General features: G+C 47.5%; 1 protein-coding gene across 1 annotated transcript in view; it reads left to right on the top strand.

The window, feature by feature from the left end:
* The window catches only part of PSMD1 (proteasome 26S subunit, non-ATPase 1), a 101954-nt gene extending 82852 nt beyond the window's left edge, over positions 1-19102 (top strand). The window contains exons 20-25 of the mRNA XM_044673280.1: positions 481-650; positions 1448-1540; positions 3343-3429; positions 13288-13434; positions 17046-17201; positions 18864-19102. Coding sequence (XP_044529215.1) covers positions 481-650; positions 1448-1540; positions 3343-3429; positions 13288-13434; positions 17046-17192 — 644 coding nt within the window. The 3' untranslated portion in view covers positions 17193-17201; positions 18864-19102. The remainder of the gene's footprint in view (positions 1-480; positions 651-1447; positions 1541-3342; positions 3430-13287; positions 13435-17045; positions 17202-18863) is intronic.
* Positions 19103-19513: the final 411 nt, after the last annotated feature.

Raw genomic sequence — 19513 nt, 5'->3', positions numbered from 1 at the left:
GTGGTCACTGAAAAGAGAACATGAAGAGGGAGGAGGGATATTGGAGTTCAGTGGTGGAGGGCTTTTTGATCCCTATAAAGTAGACAGCACATGCTGGGATTTCCTGATGATGTGAGGAAAGGCTTCCTAGCGATCTGAGCTGTCTCCAAGTGGGACAGGCTGCTCTGGGAGGTGGTGAGCTTGGGTGGCATCCCCTAGCCTAGCCCCACTCACCCCAAAGAGGGCTTCAGGCAGAACCCAGTGGATCACTCCTCAGGTATGTCAAGTTCAAGATAACTAGATGGCCCCCAAGATGCTATCTTCTCAGGCAGCCCATGGTTCAACCCACACACAGTCTGAACAGATATATGGCAGTCTTCAAGTCAGGGCTCTCCAGTGTGGCCTTGTGTCACCTTGTTTCAGTGTGAGCCTGTCGTCACACACACACCTACACCTTCATTGACTTCCCTCGGTATTTATAATTTCTTTTCTCTTCTTCAGGTGGGCATAACGTCACCATCTCCTTGCAGTCTCGGACTGGGCATACCCACATGCCTTCCGTGGTGGGCGTCCTGGTCTTCACCCAATTCTGGTTTTGGTTCCCATTGTCTCACTTCCTTTCCCTGGCTTATACTCCTACATGTGTCATTGGCCTTAACAAGGATCTCAAGGTAAGTGTCTCAGTCATGGCCATATCTCTTGGGAACTAAGCCTAAAAACCTGGTTTTGATGGTGCATCCTGTTCTCTGCCCGCCCACAGAGGTTGAGTATGAAAGGGACATGGGCCACAGTGATAGACTCCTGCAATGGCCCTCAAGTTTGGAGCTCTGGCAGTATTGTAGGCATTTAAACAAGATACAGAACAAGGAGTGAAATAATCCAGATCAGTCCAGCCTTAGGACATAAGATCCTGGACAAGGCCTAGGACATCCAAAGAAGTAACAAGATCCATCCTTCAGGGCTGAGACAAATACGCCCAGTTGTACCCATTGAAATATGAAGTGTCCAGGCAACATGAGGCAAGAGAAGATTTGAGGTTTCAGAGGCTGTCCTTAGATATCCCAGGGAAGATGAAAGTAGTAGCAGATTCACCATAATTGGCTGTGACACTGGCCAGCCAGGGAGTGTCTGAGCTATGAGGAAGAGGCCATTACCTGTTTGGATCCACCTGCACCATTAGGTCAGGAGTGTTGTGCAGAGTTGTGTGTGGTCCATTGTTGAGACACCAAGGGGTAAAGTGATTGAATGGGAGTGATCCGGTGGGCTCCATAAAGGCTGATCTAGCAGATGGAGGAGACCAAGATTGGACCATCATTTAATAGCTCAAATTGCAGGGCATTATTGAACTTGAGGGGAGACTTATGTATTTCCTTGAGTTCATTCATGTACACATGTTTAGAAAGTGAACCGTTTAAGTCCGATTGAATGCATTCAAATCCTACCTTTTCTGCCTATTGTATTTCTTTAGATGCCCAAAGTCCAGTACAAGTCCAACTGCAAGCCGTCCACTTTTGCGTATCCTGCACCACTTGAGGTGCCAAAGGAGAAGGAGAAGGAAAAGGTGAGGGGCCTTTATGTACCCTTTTGCAAGATTGGTGATTCTGAGCTCCATCTGGGTCTGTAAGTGATAGAGGAAGTACATGACTGATGGCATCTTCTGTATGCACTCAGGCTAATGTTGGAAGTGTGACCCTCCTGTGTAATATAATACCTGACTTCATAGTATGGTCTTAATAAATAACTATTGATTGATTGGTCATATAGGATCATAGATTTCAAGTTGGAAGCAGCCTTAGAGACCATGGAATTCATCCATTCTCTCTCTCCCTTTTCCCATTTTATTGATTAAAAGAACAAGCAGAGAGAGGTTGTGATATGCCCAAGCTCATTATCAAAGTTCTGGTGCAAGATTGAAAGCCAGATCTTCCTCCGCCAATCCCATGCCTTGCCTCCCCTGGTAGGCTGCCTCTCCTAATGGGACTCACCCTGAGTTTGGAATAGACATAGCCCACAAGACATGATGGATGCCTTGTGAGAATCACAGCCTGTTCCTTCAGGGGCTCTTCCAGTGCTTTTATCACCTTAGCAAAACCCGAGGGAAAGGGAGCCCAGCAGGTATTTCTTCAATTTGTCCACTTGCACATTACCTTTGTCTGTTTAATTCACTGAGAACAAGCCCCACTACCTGGAATGAATGAAAACATTAGTGTGTGGATTCCTCCTAAAACAATGGATCTTCCTCCAGCCCTCACTCATTTGAGCTGTGTAATCTGGGACAAGCACTTTTCTCTCTTAGAAACCCAGCTTTGTTGTCATTTTTAAGGTGAATACTGGTTCCCTCACAGGATTTTGTGAAGAAAAATGGAATCCAGATGTCATCTGTTATTGGGGTGACTGTTTTGTGGCAGAAAAATTCTGTCCTCTGCATTTAGACACAAATGTTCCAGAGACAGTGTATTAATTAAATTATTCTAAGGATCTGCTTAGTGACAGAGGAAATCCACAGGGACAGAAATTCATCCTGCTTTTGAAAAATCTCTCTAGCCCAGCCATTTTTGAGTTATGGTTTACAGAGGGTTAAGAACAAAAATAATACCTCTCATTGGAAGGGGGATAAAATCAAGGCAGCAGGCAGAAGAATAGTAACTTCCCCTTTGGAAATCCTAAAACCAATCACTTTGGAGCTCCTTTCTAACTTTGGATTTTCCTTTTTTCCCTGGCAGAGGTGGTCCTCAAGGGATACTTCTGTTAATTGAATTAGTCAAAGATTTCTTACTTCTCTTACTCTGATAGTAGTACTTCCTGACCCAGAAGGCCTTAGATAAGTGGAACTTGGAGAGACTTGAGTGCCCAGATATTGTTTCTGAATAGGAAATTAAAGGAAGTCTGATAAGATTTCTTGTTCTAATTAGACAGGAAGCTTTAGACTGAAGTACTGACCTGATTCTCTTTTGTCCTCCTTAGAAGGGGAGGGGAAGAAGGCATTGCTTAGTATGTGTCCAGCCTAATCAGCTTACCTTGGGTAAAGAAGCACTATATCAAAAAAGTAGAAATGCTCCTAAGAAGCTGGGGAGCCAGGTTCCTGTAGGTGAAGGCACTGTAATAAATGACGGGTGTCCTGCTGCTGCTTCGACCCAGCTCAGTTGGGGGGCCCTAAATATCATGTCATTTCTAAATTTTATTTTTTTCTCTTTTTGTCCTAGTAACAATTCTAGGGCAAAAGGACAAATTCAGAGGGTTAAGTGACTCAGCCAGGATCACATGGCTAGGAAGTGTATGAGGCCAAATTTGAACCCAGATTCACCTGACTCCAGGCCTGGCTCTCTGTTTCCCCACATTCATTCTGTCTGTTCATCCCTCTAGGTTTCTACTGCTGTGCTCTCAATCACCGCCAAGGCCAAAAAGAAGGAAAAAGAGAAAGAAAAGAAAGAGGAAGAGAAAATGGAAGTGGTTAGTATAACCAAATCATCTATTCAGTTCAGTAAATTACCAAACGCTGCTCTGGGTACACACCCACCCACTAACACCCACCTGTGTTGGTGCCAGCATGGCTGGTGGAACTCTTAGAAAGCTGTTCTGACTACTCCCCTGGGTCCTCTTCCTGACCCAAATCCAAACAGTCTTTGCTAGGATCTAGATGAGCCCCGAGGCTGGTTCAGAGGTAGCAGTAGATCTGAGATCGAAGCTTCCATTGAATAGGCTTCCCTTCAGTCAGTGTATGAGTGACCTCTGACAGAGGCCTTCCTCGAGGTATCTGAGGCAGGTGCTGATTCCATCAGTTCCCTGCTTTTTACAGTCCCCCACTTGCTTCCTTCTCTTTTTTTCTTCTGTTTCATTTTCCACAATTTTTTTACTCTTTAATTATTGAAATTTAGTATGATAAGGGTTGTTAGAGAGGAGTTGGTGTTCCTTCCTGCCCGTATTCATGGCAGTCCACCCTCTACACTGGGGGACTAAGCATTATAGGAGATCCATAGAATCTTGAGGGAGCCTCAGGGCAGTTTCTCTCTGTCTTCCTCTCCCTCTCTCTCTCTCCTTCTCTTTCTCTATCTCTCCCTCCCCCTTTCTCTGTCTCCCTCCCTCCCTCTCTCCGTCTCCCCCTGTTTCTCTCTCTCCTTTTTTTCTCTCTGTCTGTCTCAGCTCACCCCTCATTTTGTGGACATGGAAACTGAGGCCCACTGTGGTAAAGAAGTTTTCCCCAAGGCCCCATGACTGTAGAGTTTAGGTTCTCTCACATCAGAGCTGCACCACAGGTGGTTCGTCCCATAAATATTGATTTCGTTTCCTTCAAGGGATTTTTTCAGAGTAATTGTCTTCCATGAGAACTTGATTTTGAAATTCATAAAATCAAAGCCCTTGAGGTTTGGAAAGGCCCCTTAGAGGTAGTCTCATCCGATTCCCTGACAGAAGAGTCCCTTCTGTAATTACTTTAATGATCAGGTGATCATCCATCCTCTCCTTTATGATTCCTATTGACAAGGAACTCCTGCCTGCCTTTCGAGAGTTCATTCCATTTAATACCATGGTGTCACGGATCTAGAAAGTTCTTTCCCATTTGGAGCCAAAGTTCCATGCTCCGTAACTTTCACTCACTTCATTTTATACAAGCAGTTAAGCTCACTGTGTTCCAAGTACCGTGCTAGACCCTGGCAGCATAGAGGACAGTGAAATTGTCCCTTGTCCTCAAGGAGCTTGATTCTAAAGGAGGATCCTGACAGTGGGTATAAATACAGGTTTGTGCAAAGCATGTTTTGAAAAAGATGAACAAGTGTAAGGACTGGACTCGGGTTTTCGTTTTTGTGAGGAAACTCCCCCAAACAATGCAGACCAGCCCTTCTCAGCCCATTAGAGTCTCTGAAGTGGGGCCCTGAGAGACTTGGGGAGCCCTTTGGCCAGTGTCTATCAGCTGGTGGGAGTAGAAGCCGGGTCTCGCTGGCTTTAGGGCCCAGCTCTCACTGTGACACCATACTCCATTCCAATGTATCAAAAATGAATATAAAGCAAACACAGGGTCACCCTAGCAGCTGGGACGAGCTAGGAATGGTCTCCTGCAGAAGGAGGCACTTGTACCTCAAAGGAAACAAGGCATTCTGAGAGACAGGAACAAAGTGTTCCAGACCTGGGGAACAACCACTGGGCAGACTTGGGCAGATGGTGATGTCCAGTGTTTGAGGATTCTCAGGTTGGCCCTTGTGCTTGGAACAGGGAGGAACGTGGGAGGAGGCTGGGCGGTAAAAGTGCCAAACAGACGCTTATATTTGATCGTAGAAGTGAAAGGGGGCCCTTGAGTAGTAGGGGATGAGCCTTAGGAAAGTTACGTGGCAGCAGAGTGAAAGACGGGCTGGACCAGGGAGACACTTGAGGCCAGAGGTCCGGTGGCGTTGCAGTCGTGTGGGCACCAGGCGTGAGTGAGAGGAGAGAGACAATAAGATTCCACAACTGACGGGACTGGCCGTTGAGTTAAGAGGAGAGGGCGATGCCAGTGGCCTAGACACAGAACCTTTTGGAGGAAGGTGTCCTTGGGAAGAAAGCTAGATAAGACATTCTGTTCGGGGCTCAGCGCGCTTAAGGTGCCCACAAGACAGCCAATTGGAAGTGCAGCTAATTGGCAGTTGTGGGTGGGAGGCAGGAAGAAGACCCGAGCTGAATGTCTAAGTCAGGAGCCACGCATAAAGAAGATCAGCGGACCCACAGGAGCTAGTGAGGACCGTCACCAGGTGAGAGAGAAGCCCCGAGACGGCCTGGGTGAACCCCATCACAGGGGCCTGAGAAGGAGCCATCCGACAGGCAAAGCCAGAGAGATGAGAGGCCCCCGGAGTGAGGTGCTGCAGACAGGTCAAGGAGGCGGCGATCTGAGCAGCGATCATGAATTTTGGCCCTCTTTGCCCTGTGCTGGATGCTCGGGGAAGATGCCAAGATAAACAGAAGCATGGTGTCTGCTTTCGGGGCATTGGAAATGCTGTGCTCTCTGAGACCAATGAATGCATCCACATGTTCTGAGCTCATTGAAATTGCCTAAAAGATATATTTTGCCAAAATGCTTGCGTGTTTGAAGCAAACAGTAGCCTCTGGCTTCAGCTCCCCTGTCTGCTTATCTTCTGGGCGGTGACCCTCGCTCTTATAATCGGCTTCTTTTCAGCCACACTGCTTGGTGGCTCCCGAGAAGGCGAGCAGAAGAAGCTAGAAAGTTTCCACTTAATACAAACCAGACACCCAGCACACATTCATTTTCCCGTTCGCCTTCTCTCCCAGGCCCCTAAGCTGATTATTTGCTCGGCTCTTCACTTTTTCATTCAATTATAAACTCCACTAGGGCAGGGATCAGCTCTGTTCTCGATCCTCTCTGGACCCGGGGCCGCTTAGTTTGAGTCCGCTGGGCTGCTAATGATTGGGTGCCCTCTGCTTCCTTCAGCACACACAGCTGCTTAGCTGAGCGCTTGCCTTGAGCCCGGGAGCGCCACTCTCTGCCCTGCCCTGCACTGGCTCCCGCAGTTTGTCACCCAGGACTCACTCTGCTGTTTGAATCAGAGCCCTGATGGGCCAGTGGTACACAGTGCACGTTCTCTGTTTTTCCTCATTAGCAACAAGAACAAGAATTAGCTGTATCCTGTAGTGTGGCCTGGCGTGCTGTTTTGCAGAGCTACCTGGCAGTCTTGTATCGTAGGCAGTGGAATATTTCCCCAAGGCCGAATGGTTTCTGGAGTTAAGCTCATAAAGGCACGATTACAGACAGCTCCAGCACGGTTTCGAGGCTCAACTCCCTTCCCAACTGACAGGTTAAGAACTTAATTCTGGGAGGCAGAGTCAAGATGGCCAAGTGAGAGTTGGCATTTTTGCCCAATATGCCCCCTCCACAACAACCTAGAAAATGCTCCAGACCAAATTCTCCTCAGGAAAGCTAAGAAAAAGTCGCAGCAAGTCATTTTCCCAGTTCAGGGCAACTTGGGAAAATAATACAAGAACTTTGTGGACACTAAGGTGGAGAGTGGCCAGAAGCCCAGCACTGATGATGAAGCTCTTCTAGCACCTAGCAACTGTAAGGAGACTAAAACTGAACCCAAGGGCTGGAGGCCCTGAGGCAGAAAGAGATCCCAGAGGACCCCTGAACCAACACTCTGTCATCTGTTGCCCAGGTCTGGGTCAAACTTCTAGGTCAGGGAGAAGCCATCATGAGCAAGTAAGGCCCTCCCTGTGTATAGAGCAAGGAAAAAATTCTGAAAACTTCATTTTCAGCCCAAAAGCAGGCAAGGGAGATCTCGGGTCTGACCTTTTAACCTGCACGTAAGCCAACAGCAGAAAAACCAGCTCAGGAAACCAGTGCTAAAGGGGAGTCAAGCCGTTCAAATTCTCTGAATCTGCAGAACTTTCCAGAGGGCTAACAGCCATCTATGAAGATTCAACCACACCCAAGCCAACACCATACCTGGATCAGGAACTTATAGAACTCAGGCCAGGAGGGCAGTAAACAAACATACCACGTTGGAAGCACCAAAAGCTTTCAGGTTCCAGTCTGAGCTATGAAAACATCAGAAGGATATCAAAGGACATAGGCGTAGACCAGACATTCCCCTCCCCAAAGAAGAGAGCAGAGCATAACACTAACATAAAGTCCAAGGCCAAGAAGCAGGTGGAAAAAAAGATTAACAAAAAAAAGGGGAGGGGAGGGTTGGGGGTGATAGGGAAACTCAAGTCCCAAACTCAGTAAAAGACAATGACTTGAAAACATCCACAAGCAAAGCCTCAAAGGAAAACAGGAGATTGGACATAAGTTCAACAAGAATTCCTAGAATTAAAGAAAAGCAAAAATGTTATCTTAAAAATCAAATTAGAGCAGCAGACAAAAGGTTAGAAAAAAAATTATGGAAAAAGAAATAATAGCTTCGTAAAAGAGGCCAAAGATCTTACTGGAGAAAATAACTCCCAATGACTCCATGAGATATCAAGAAATAGTAAAACACAATCAAAAGACTGAAAAAGTAAAAGAAAACATGAAACTTGGACTAAGACAGTTCTGAAGAATTTATCATGAAAAAATGTTTATCCACCTCTAGAGAAAGAACTAGTGGAGTCTAAATGCAGATTGGAGCATATTTTTTAAAACTTTATTTTTCTAATTTGCTTGTTTTTGTTTTTTGGTTGTTTTGGTTTGGGTTTTTCACAATGTGACTAATATGGAAATATGTTTTCATGGCTGCACATGAATAGAACTTTTATCAAAATGCTTGCTTCTCATTGAGGGGGCAATGGAAGGAGGAAGAAAATTTGGATTTCAAAAATGAATGTCAAAAATTGTTTTTATGTGTAATTGGGGGGATTTTAAATTTTAAAAATCATTGTATTACCAACATATTTTAAGAAAATATCCAGGTATCTTAGAATCAGAGGGCAAATTAGAAATCCAAAGACTGCCAGTCACCTAAGCAAACCCCCAAAATGAAAAGTCCCAAGAAAATTAGTCAAAATCCAGAACTCCTTGTTCAAGCAGAAATCAGTTTTAATGAAATAGGAAGCTTTCCAGCATTCCTGATGAAAAGACTAGAGCAGAATTAAAATCTGACATTAAAACACAGGACTAAAGAAAAGCATAAAAAGACCAACATGAGAGAAATCATAAGGGACTAAACAAAGTTAAACTGTGTACATTCTTATGTGGAGAGAAAGTACACATCGTCACTATGGCTCTTAAAGGGAGTCTAATTAGACAGAAAGCCTATTATGTTGGAATAATCTCCACAAAAGAATGGAAAGGTGGAAAAAAAGAATGCACTGAGAGAAGAGGGAAGCCGCTTGCACGTAAGTGGCGCACAAGGAAGAGTTTACGCAGTGGAATGGAGATCGAACCTCCCTCTCATCTGAATTGGTTCAAGGAGGGAAGAATACACATATACACAGTTGGCCATAGAAGTGCATCTTACCCAACAGGGACATACAAGAGAAGGAAGTTAAGAAAAAGTAGTGGAGATAGATTAAGCGGAGGGCCAGAATAAAAAGAGAGAAGGCTAAACAGAAGAAAATAGGATATCGGAAATCCTTGGTAATCACAAACTCTGAGTGGAAATAGGATGAAATGAAACAGCAGAATGGGTTAGGGACCACAATCTAGCAGTATGTTGTAAGAAACACTTGAAACCAAAAAGAGTTCAAATAAAGGGCTTGAGCAGAATCTGTGGTACTTCAGCTGAAGTAAAAACGTGCAGGGTTAGCACTCATGATCTCAGATAAAACAGAAGCCCAAAAAAGCCTAATTAAAAGAGAGAAACTACATTTTGCTCATATCAATATTGACCACATACTGAATGAACATAAGACAGACAGATGGTGCAGCAGATCAAGTACAGGACCTGAAATCTGGAAAACTCCTCTTCGTGAGTTCAAATTTGGTCACAGACACTAACTTGTGTGACCCAAGACAAGTTATTTAACCCTGTTTGCCTTAGTTTCTTCCTCTGGAAAATGAGCTGGAGAAAGAATTTGCAAACCCTCCCATCTCTTTTTCAAGAAAACCTCAAATAGGATCATGAAGAGTTGAACATGACTGAAAACAACTGAACAACAACTGCACATATATATGTACCAAACAGAATTGCAGCCAAATTCTTAAGGGAGAAGTTGCTTGAGTTACTGGAAGAGGGTGACAGTAAAACTATATTATTGGAGGACCTCAATTTACTCTCTTCCAATATAGACAAATCTAACCATAAAATAAGAAAGAAAATAAGGAGATGAATAGAATTTTAGAAGTTAGTTATGTTAGACCTCTGAAGTGGGAATAGAAGGAACTATACCAGTTTCTGTGCGTGGTGTCTAAAAAAATTGACTGTGTATTAGGCCATAAAAACCTCACAAGCAAATGCAGAAGAAATATTTGGTGCATCTTTTTCTGATCAGAGTGGAATAAAAATTATATTCAATAAAGGGCCTTTGAAGCTTAGACTAAAAATTAATTAAAAACTAAATGACCTAACCCTAAAGAATTGAGTAGGTCAAAGAACAAATCATATAAGACAATGATTTCATTAAAAAATAATGACCAGGGGGCAGCTGGGTAGCTTAGTGGATTGAGAGCCAGGCCTAGAGACGGGAGGTCCTGGGTTCAAATCTGGCCTCAGACACTTCCCAGCTGTGTGACCCTGGGCAAGTCACTTGACCCCCATTGCCTGCTCTTACCACTCTTCTGCCTTGGAGCCGATACACAGTATTGACTCCAAGACGGAAGGTAAGGGTTTAAAAAATAATAATGATGACCACAATGAGCCAATATAACCAAAATTTCTGGCATATAGCTAAAATGTTACTTACATCAATAAAAGATAAAAAGGGCAGATGAATAAATTGGGCATGCAAAAAAAGGTAGGAAAATAACAAATGAAGAATCCCCAATTAAACACCATTGAAATCTTGAAAATCAAAGGAGAGATTATAAAATTGAAAGCTTTTTTAAAAGCATTGAACTAATAAAATTAGCAGCTGTTTAAAAATCAAGTTAAACAGAGAAACCATTGGTTAATTTGATTTTGAAAAAAGAAAGTAGTTCTCAAAAATGAAAACCGTGAATTCACAACCATTAAAGAGAAAATAAAATTCATTATTAGGAGCTGTTTTGTTATGTGCCAGGAAACTGACAGTGTGAATAAAAAGGATAAATATTTACAAAAATGTAAATTTCCCAGAGTGACGGAACAAGAATTCAGTTTCTTAAGTAACTGTCTCAGAAAAAGAAATTGAAAAAGTCATAAATAAGCTCTCTAAGGGGGATTTTTTAAAAAAAGATCAGATGGATTTGTAAACTAATTCTACCAGACATTTAAAGAATAATTCCAATAGTGCATAAACTATTTGGAAAAAAAAAATAGAAGAGTCCTATCACATACTTTGTGTGACACAAATATGAGCTTGAAACCTAAGCCAGGGAGAACCAAAACAGAAGTAAATCTGTGCACTAATTTCCCTAAAGAAAGTGCCAGTGAAATTATAATAATATATCCCAGAAATCATATACTGTGATCAGGCTGAATTTATACCAAGGATGGAGGGCTGGTTCAACATTAGGGAAGCTGTAAACATAATTGACCGTACCAATAATAAAAATTACATGATTATTTCAAAAGATGCAAAAAATCCTTTCTTTTTTTCATTCTACAAAGCACAGGAATAAGTGGAGTTTTCCTTAAAATGATAAGTTCTATCTGTCTAAAAACAAAGAACAAGGTGGTGAAGTAGAATTAGGTACACACTCTACAGAAGGAAATGAGCATAAAAGGTCTCAGTTCTTCAGGAAAGAATTCACTCTTTGACAAAAACTCTTAGGAAAACTGGAAAGTAATTTGGCAGAAACTAGGCATAGACCAGAGTCTCATACCATATATCACCTCAAAATGGGTACATGGTTTAGATAGAAAGGGTGGTATCATAAATTAGCAGTGCATGCAAGAAATCACCTGTCGGATCTGTGGATAGGGGAAAAGTATATGACAAACGAGATAGAAAGGTTCACAGGAGGTAAAATAAATAATTTTTATTACATAAAAGTAAAAATATTTTTGCCAAACAATCAATGCAACTAATGTTCTAATAAAAAGAAACTAGGGAACTTTTTTTGCAGCAAGTTACTTTGATAAGATCTCATTTGTAAACTATATAGGGAAGTGAATAAAATGTACAAGAATGAGAGCCATTCCCCAATTAGTAAATGGTCAAAGGATAAGGAAAGAGTTTTCTGAGGTAGGAGTCCAAGTTATCAGTTAGCCATATGAAAAAATGGTCTAACTCACCAAAAATTAGAAAAATTAATTAAAATAACTGCAGTACCATCTCACAGCCATCACATTATCTAAGATGGGGGCTTGGCTGGGGGGGATAAGGAAAATGACAGATGCTAGAAAGGATTTAAGAAAATGAGTATACTAATATACTTTTGGTGGAGCTATGAACTAGTCCAATGATTCTGGAGAGCAATTTGGAACTATCCCAAAAGGTTATTAAACTGTTTTCATTATTAATTTATTTTTTGTTTTGTTTATGTGAATATTTTATATTTATATTTGTATATGTAATTTCTATGTTATGTCAATATCGTGTATTATATTTTTGTTTCATGTAATTATAGATTGGAAATATAAATTTATATTATTTATAATTTATTATTAAATACCCTTTGACTCAGTGATACCGCTACTACATCTGTACTCTAAGTAGACCAAAGAAAGAAGAAAAGGTTCCATAGGTACAAAAATATTTATGGCAGCTCTTTTTGTGATAGCCAAGAACTGGAAACTGAAAGATTGCTCCTCAGTTGGGTAATGGCTGAATAAGTTATGATATATGAATGGGGTGGTGGAAGAGAATGTTCCGGGATATCTTATATGAACTGATACAAATGAAGTGAGCAGAACCAGAGGAACAATCCATACAATAACAACAATATGGTAAAGATATCAATTGTGAAAGACTTAGTAATGCTGATTAACACAATGACCACCACAATTCCAAAAAATACTCTCCACCTTTAGAGAAATCTCATGGAATCAAAATATAGATGGAAGCATTTTTTTCTTGCTCTTTTTAAAAAAAAAATATGGCTAATATGGACATTTGTTTTGCATGACTATTCATATCTGTAATAGGTTTTGTTTTTCTAGCCTTCTCATTTGATGGGGAAGGGGGTAGGAGGAAGAAAATTTGGAACTGAAAAAAAAAAATGTTTTCAAGTCTCCATAAGTAAAAAAAGGAAGGAAGAAAAGAGCTTAACTGGTGCACTGAGCCCTCTGCAGTCTGATCCCAGCTCACACGTGCTGCTTGATTTCATATTACTTTCTTTCTATGAACCCTCTACTCCAGCCTAATTGTTCTGCCAACGCTAATGGGGGCCTCGATGCCTTTGGTTCATGCCTCGCCCTATACAGGAAGCCTGCCTCTTCCCTTCGCTCCAGGCCTGTGTATCCTTCGAGGCTCTCGGCAGGGTACCCTTCCCATACCAGCCTCGTGTGCAGTGATCTTATCTACCTTATCTACTCCTGGTGCCCGCAGCTTACTCTGTTCCTTGGGCAAATGACGCAGCACTAGCTTCTTCCAACCCTCGCGTGATTATTTATTGCGTGCTTATCCTTCGTTTCCACGGTTTACCTATTTTCCCAGGATGGTGACCGAGATCTTATTCTAGGAGGTGGGAGCCACGTCCAACACACCTATAGATCTCCCCCGGTGCCTGGGGTGGACATAGGCAGGCTGGCTGGTGGCAAGATTGGTCTTGAGAGAATTTCATGCTTAGGAATAGATGCTGTTTCTATATTTTTATTTAATGTTTTCCAGGATGAAACAGAGAAGAAGGATGAAAAAGAAAAGAAAAAGGAACCGGAGCCAAGCTTCCAGCTGTTGGATAATCCGGCGCGAGTTATGCCTGCCCAGCTGAAGGTCCTCTCCATGACCGAGACCTGTCGATACCAGCCTTTTAAGCCTGTGAGTTACACAAAGCCTCAATTCTTGGTGAAATCGGCCCCCACGAGATTGTGAGAGATGGGGGTGCCTCGATCCAAACTGCTGGATGGGGATCCTTTCCCTGAGCCCCTGTGATTTCTGAGAAATCACCTCTGGCCATGTCCAGGGGGCTAAAGGGTGCCAGCAGGAGAGCGGGCGTGGGACTCCTCGTGTTTCCGAGGGGAGGACCAAGCCTGAAGCTGTTCAAAGGCTTTCCTGGTCCTTCCCGTGCCAGCTTCCAAGTGGAGGAAGGAGACTCCAAAGCGTGTCCCTCCCCTCTTTCCCTGCCGTGGGCTTCCTCCTCCCGAGGACTTCGGTCATCGGTACCCAGGAAGTGGTGTCGGCCTCCCCAAAGCCGACACCTGGCTTTCAGGCTAAGATCGCTGACCTCAGAAAGGGGAGACACTCGCCGTTAGTCGTTTGGATGCCTCCGTGTTTGGCATCGTCGCTAGAACTCGGCATCCACAGAGCTTCCTCACCCCCGGGAAACGGCTTGGGTGCGGGGTGAGGGATGCCGAGTCGGGTCACTCAGCCTGGGCACACACGCCGGGCAGATCCAGACCCAGCGCCCGTCTGCCTCCCCACTGCCAAGTTTCTCTTATTGCAACATGGAACGTGTATGAGCAGTCTAGGGCAGTCTGGGGGTGTCAGCAGCGTGAGCCAGAGCAGGAAGAAGGACTCGTTCTGTAGGTTCGCGGGGAGAGCTGGGCCAAGCCCAAGCGCTCGGGCCAGGAGTCAGACCGTTAGGAGCCGCCCTGACCATGGGCCGCGCCATTTTCCCAGGAAGGGCAGACAGACAGACGGGGCATCTGCGCATGGACTCCACCCTGGCTGTTTGCCCCTCAGGCTGTGCAGATCCCAGGGGAGAGTTGGAAGGAGGGGCGGGAAAGCCAGAGGACCCTCCTCTAGTCCGGCTCATTCCCGTGGATTCGGGGAGTGGGGGGGGGGGGGCGTAAGGGAACGAGAAAGGGCGGTGGGGAAGGACGAGAGAATTCTGCACCCCGAAGAGATGCTCAGATCCCGGCAGCCAAAGGCATCCCGGGTTGGCCCCGAGAAGAGGCGATCGCTGTGCCGGGCCTCCCTCCCTGCCTTGTTCAGATGCCGTCAGAAAGGGGCCCGGGAAGAGGAAGCTCACGGCCGCGGCGCGTCTCAACGCCATTCACTTCACTTCCCTCATGCGAGGCTAAAGAAAAGGCTGCGGGGAACGGACGGGAGACACATTGATGTCAAACAGGTGGGGAGCCGCATGGCGGCTGAATCGGGCCACGGCAAGGCTCTGGCCAAGTCACTTTTCTATAGGCCAGCCCGGCCCAGTTCAGCTGCACACTTGTAGAGAATGAGTTCTAGATTAGAGGCCCCCGTGTGCCAGGCACCGTGCTAAAGGGCTACAACAAGAGGCAGAAGACGTCCTGCCCAAAGGGCTCCCTCGAATGGAGGAGAGAGAGCAGACAGACGGCACACGGCACAAATAGGAAATAGGCAGCAGAGGGGACGGGAGAGCTTCCAGGAACAGACGGGATTTCGGTGCTTGGGATGGGGACAGCCAGAGAAGATGCCAGGAGCTGAGAGACGGAGGAACAGCCGCGAGGCCGGGGTCCCGGGGCTGAAGAGTATGTTGGGAGTTTGGAGGAAGAAGCCTGGGAGTGGGGGCGAGGGGCCAGGCCGTGATGGACTCTGGATCCAGAGGTGATAGGGAGCCACTGGGGCTTATGGAGTAGAGGAAGTGACATGCAGGGGCTTTAGGAAAATCATTTAGTGCCTCAGTGGAGTGGGGGGAAGCCTTGAGGCAGGCAGATCAAGGGGGAGGCACATTGGAGATGGTGTAGACGTAAAATGGGCCAGCCTCGGCACCACATTGGATATCATGGGAGGAGGGAGTGAGAGATAGTAAGGAGGAATCTAGGGCGACCCCTAGGCTGTGAGTCAGAAGAACTAGGCGGCGGGTCTCGCCCTAAACAGTAAAGAGACAATGAGCTCCCCTTTGGGCACCGAATTGAAGACGTCTCCTGGACGTCCAGATTGAGATGTCCGAAGGGCGGCGGGAGGCAGGAGGTTGGGAGTCAGCAGAGATGAGGGCAGGCCGGGTTGGTGGAGGATCATCGGCGCAGAGAAGGCCACTAAATCCATGGGAGCGGATGAGACCTCCCAGGGAGGTGCAAAGGAAGAGGAGAAACGAGGGCGGAGGTCCGGCCGCTTCCCAGCAGCTGCTGGAGAGTCACCTCAAACCGGAGGACGTGACGCAGAAGCAGCTCTTGGGTCTGCCGAGAAGGAAGTGCTCAGGGAGCGCCCAGCGAGGACGGCTCGGACATCCGCGGCCAAGTGCAGCCACTCTTGGCTCCAGCACTGACTCCCTTTAATGGAGTCACCTGACTGAGACACTTGTTTATGAGGCGAGCGCCGGGCCGAACAGCCTTCCGGGAGGTCCTCGATTCTCCTCATGGGGAGGCCGAGCCCTGGACCAAGGGCTTGCCGGGGGGCTCACTGCGCACCCCGCCATGGCAGCAGAGGCCGCCGGGCTCCCCCGCCGGCCCTAAATGTAGCGCAGAAAGAAGTTAGGCGGAACCCGGAGGCAGGAAGGGCTCCCCTCCTCGGCCGGACCTTGACTTGATCAGCATCCCCAAAGGACAGAGGAGCGAGTCATTGGGCCATTCAGTGCAGGGCGGCCAGATAACACACTCACGCGCACACACACACACGCGCACAGATCTCACACTCACACACACACGCCCCCCTCTATGTTGGTTAGATAGAATGGCACGACGAGCCCATCCCGGAGCCACAGTGAGGCCAGGAAGGCTCCTCGTGAGCACACTGAGTCGGGCCTCAGGATGGCCCTCCTGGGAACGCCAGGCCTGGCCTCATTCCTTGCACTGATCTTGTCTTGTGGCCCGTCTCCGGGGGAGGGGAAGCGTGGGACCCCCGGCTTTTCCTTCTCTTTTTTAGTCATAGAAATGCACTTCTCCCAGGGGGGCGCCTGCAGCCCCTGAAGGAGCTCAGATACTCCTGAGATGGCTCGGGATGAAGGAGCGGCTGCTTGGATCGAGGACTCGTCTGTGGTGCCCTGAATCTGGTCCTTTGTCTTGTGTCCCCGCCATCCCTGCCACAGTCTGGGTGCCAAACTGAGACGCCCTTGGGAGAAAGCAAAGTCTCCTCGTGGTCAGATGTCCCGGGGGTGCGCTTGTGCACACACACACGTACACGCATGTGCACGCACACACACACGTGTTTCCTCACTGGTTTCTCAGATGAGGGGTCTCTCCCTTAGGTCACACCTCCGGGGGGTGCCTGAGCACGTCCTTGCCGCAATGGGGACACCAAGTGAATTCTATTTGAAGGGTCTTTAGGCCTGAGTGAGAGAAAGTACGGGAAGGTTCTCATCGCCCACCAGCAATGGGTTGTTTTTCAGTCTAATACTAGGCTCCAGACAGAGCAGGGCGGGCCGCTCGCTGTCTGAGGCTCCCCTGGGGAGGCCTCCCCAGCCCATTCTCCAGACTGGGAAGCAGAGACTCTTAGCAGCAATGAGGGGACCAGCTCAGGAGAGCCAGAGCCCGAGGCCCCACCTCACTGCCCCTCCCCCTCTGTTTGCCTTGCAGCTCTCCATCGGGGGCATCATCATCATGAAGGACACGAGTGAGGATCTAGAAGAGTTGGTGGAACCTGTGGCTGCTCATGGCCCCAAGATCGAGGAGGAGGAGCAAGAGCCAGAGCCCCCGGAGCCCTTTGAGTACATCGATGACTGAGGCCCAGAGGTGGGTGGGGGTGTGAGGCGCTCCCAAGGCCGCCACCCCGTTCACATCTCCCCGAGCTTCCCTCCTTCCCTGTTCTCGGGCACTTTTCATGTTTCTCTTTCTCTGTTTCTGTCTCTTGTCTGTCCTTCTCTCTCTCCTCTCTCCATCTCTGTCCATCTCTTCTCTCCTCCTACCCCCATCTCTGTCTCTCTCCCCCCCGCTTCTCTCTCTCTCTGTCTCTCCTCTCTGTCTCTCTCTCTTTCTGCTTCTCTGTCCCTCTCTCCCTCCCCACTCTTTAACTCTTCCTCTCTTCTTTGTTCTCCTTCCTCACCTCGTACCGACTCGAGTGATGCTTGCTATTCACTCACTCCACCAGCATTAAGGGTAAGGCAGACAAGACGGGGCCCCGGGGCCCTTAGGCGTCTCCCCCCACCACAGCGCAGCCGTTCCTCGGTGCTTGGTTGTATAAAGAGGGCTTGGAGGTAGGAGATGGGGTTCCTCCCCCTCAGGTCACTCAGTGAGCACCTCTTATAGTATGGCAGTCGCCGTCCCGAGTCTTCTTTAGGGGGGCCTGCATTGGACGCTTTGAAGATCCCTAGAATGCTCGGCCTGGAAGGAAGCTCAAAGCCTCCCCGAAGACAGGCCAAACACGGCGTCAGACAGCGCCGTCTGGGCTGGTCTGTCCTCGGGTGTCCCGGCTCCTTAGCAGACCCTCTGCCAGAAGGGTCCAATGTCCGGCGTGTTCCTGGGCTTTTGTTTTTCTACATTTGAGGCCAGTCCTGGCTTGTGAATCGGAAGTTGTACCCATTTGTTAGCGGTTGGATTGTTCCTCCCCTCAGGAAATGAGGTTCTGTGGAAGGTTCAGGGTGGGCTGGGTGGGGGTCGGCTTTTCAGTGTCCATTCAGTCACCCATCAAGATTAGGGACTCTTTTAGGAAGAAAAAAGAAATCCAGCCATTCCCCCGAGCCAGCTGTGGAGCAGCCCCGAGAGTGTTCCACATGCACGTCGGGGGCGATAAAGCCCACGTAAGGCAGGAACGTTATTGTTTAGCAGAAAAATGCCTCCCCCGGGAGGGGGAGGAAGAGATGGGCACCTCCTCGTCCCGCGTTTCTTTTGGGAGCTCTTTCCCAGGGCGTGGTGGGTAGTGCGCAGCCCGAAGCCTCTCTGCACACGGAGCAGACTAAATGCGGGGGGCCCTTCCTGTCATCTCAGTGATCCAAGTCTAAGCCCAGACTGCAAACTGGCTCAGAGGTTCACTGTTAGATAGTAAACAAAGTTGGGGGCAAGTGGATGAAGAGTCCTGGGTTCAAATTTGGCTCCAGACACTCCCTAGCTGTGTGACCCTGGGAAAGTCCCTTAACCCCCATTGCCTACCCTTACACTCTTCTGCCTCAGCCCTTTACACAGTCTGATCCTACAACAGAAGGTGAGGGTGGTGCTTGTTTTTTTAAAGCAATTAATCCAAGTTCATCCCACACCAGAAGAAATCCCTGGGCTGAGCTTTGCTCTTGTTGTTTTTGATCCTCTTGTGAGCTCCTCCACGAAGTCTGGTGGGCCCCCAACGCCCAGGCCCCGGGTGCCGGCTGGCCTCTTGAGGGGCGGCGTTAGCCCTCCCCGGCTGGGCAAACAGCTCTTGGGGGAGGAAGGACAAACGTGTCTCTCTTTTTCCCCTTCCCTCTCCAGAATCTCTTTCACCCATTTCCGGAAGATCGCCGACTCTGATATTGGAAATAACACACACGAGCAAGTTCCGACTGAGACGTGCCACTCACTGCATGCATGGCTGCCTCCGCGCGCCCCTGGGGAAGCCGGGCTCTGGGTCTTCATCGAAGAAGAGATGGATGGCTGGTTAGCACACACCGACACCGACACCAACACCTACAAAACGTGGTTTTCAAATAAATATATTAAAAGCTCTAGCAGGTTCTTGCACCTGTTGCCTTGCTTTGGTCTTAGGGTTTTACAGCCTGGACTTGCAAAATGGCCCCCCAGGTTCGGGCGGAGATGGGCGGCTCTGAGCCGTTTCTTCTGCCTCAGGAGGGAGCAGGAGCTGGGTAGGAGAATTGAAGCCAAAGCTTCGCACCCTGACATTCTGGTTGGCCAGGCCCAGTGGTAGGCACCGAGGATGCTGCCATAATGGGAACGGAGGAGGAGACCGCATCGCTTTAGTGCGATGTGGCCAAGAGGCCTTCTTTGCTCAGTGCACGTGACAAATCGAGGCCACTTGCGGGTTTTCCGTGAGTTCTCCCTTCCACACTGGCCCGCAGGCTTCCTAGTCTAAGGCTCGCCCGCCCTCCCTCGGGTGTCAGAGTCCTGGCGGCCCCAGAGGAGAC

This window comes from Gracilinanus agilis, chromosome 4, assembly GCF_016433145.1.
Source record: "Gracilinanus agilis isolate LMUSP501 chromosome 4, AgileGrace, whole genome shotgun sequence".
NCBI classification, from domain to species: Eukaryota; Metazoa; Chordata; class Mammalia; order Didelphimorphia; family Didelphidae; genus Gracilinanus; species Gracilinanus agilis.
Note: the sequence above shows the minus strand (reverse complement) of the source record. Positions and strands in the feature narration are given on the sequence as shown.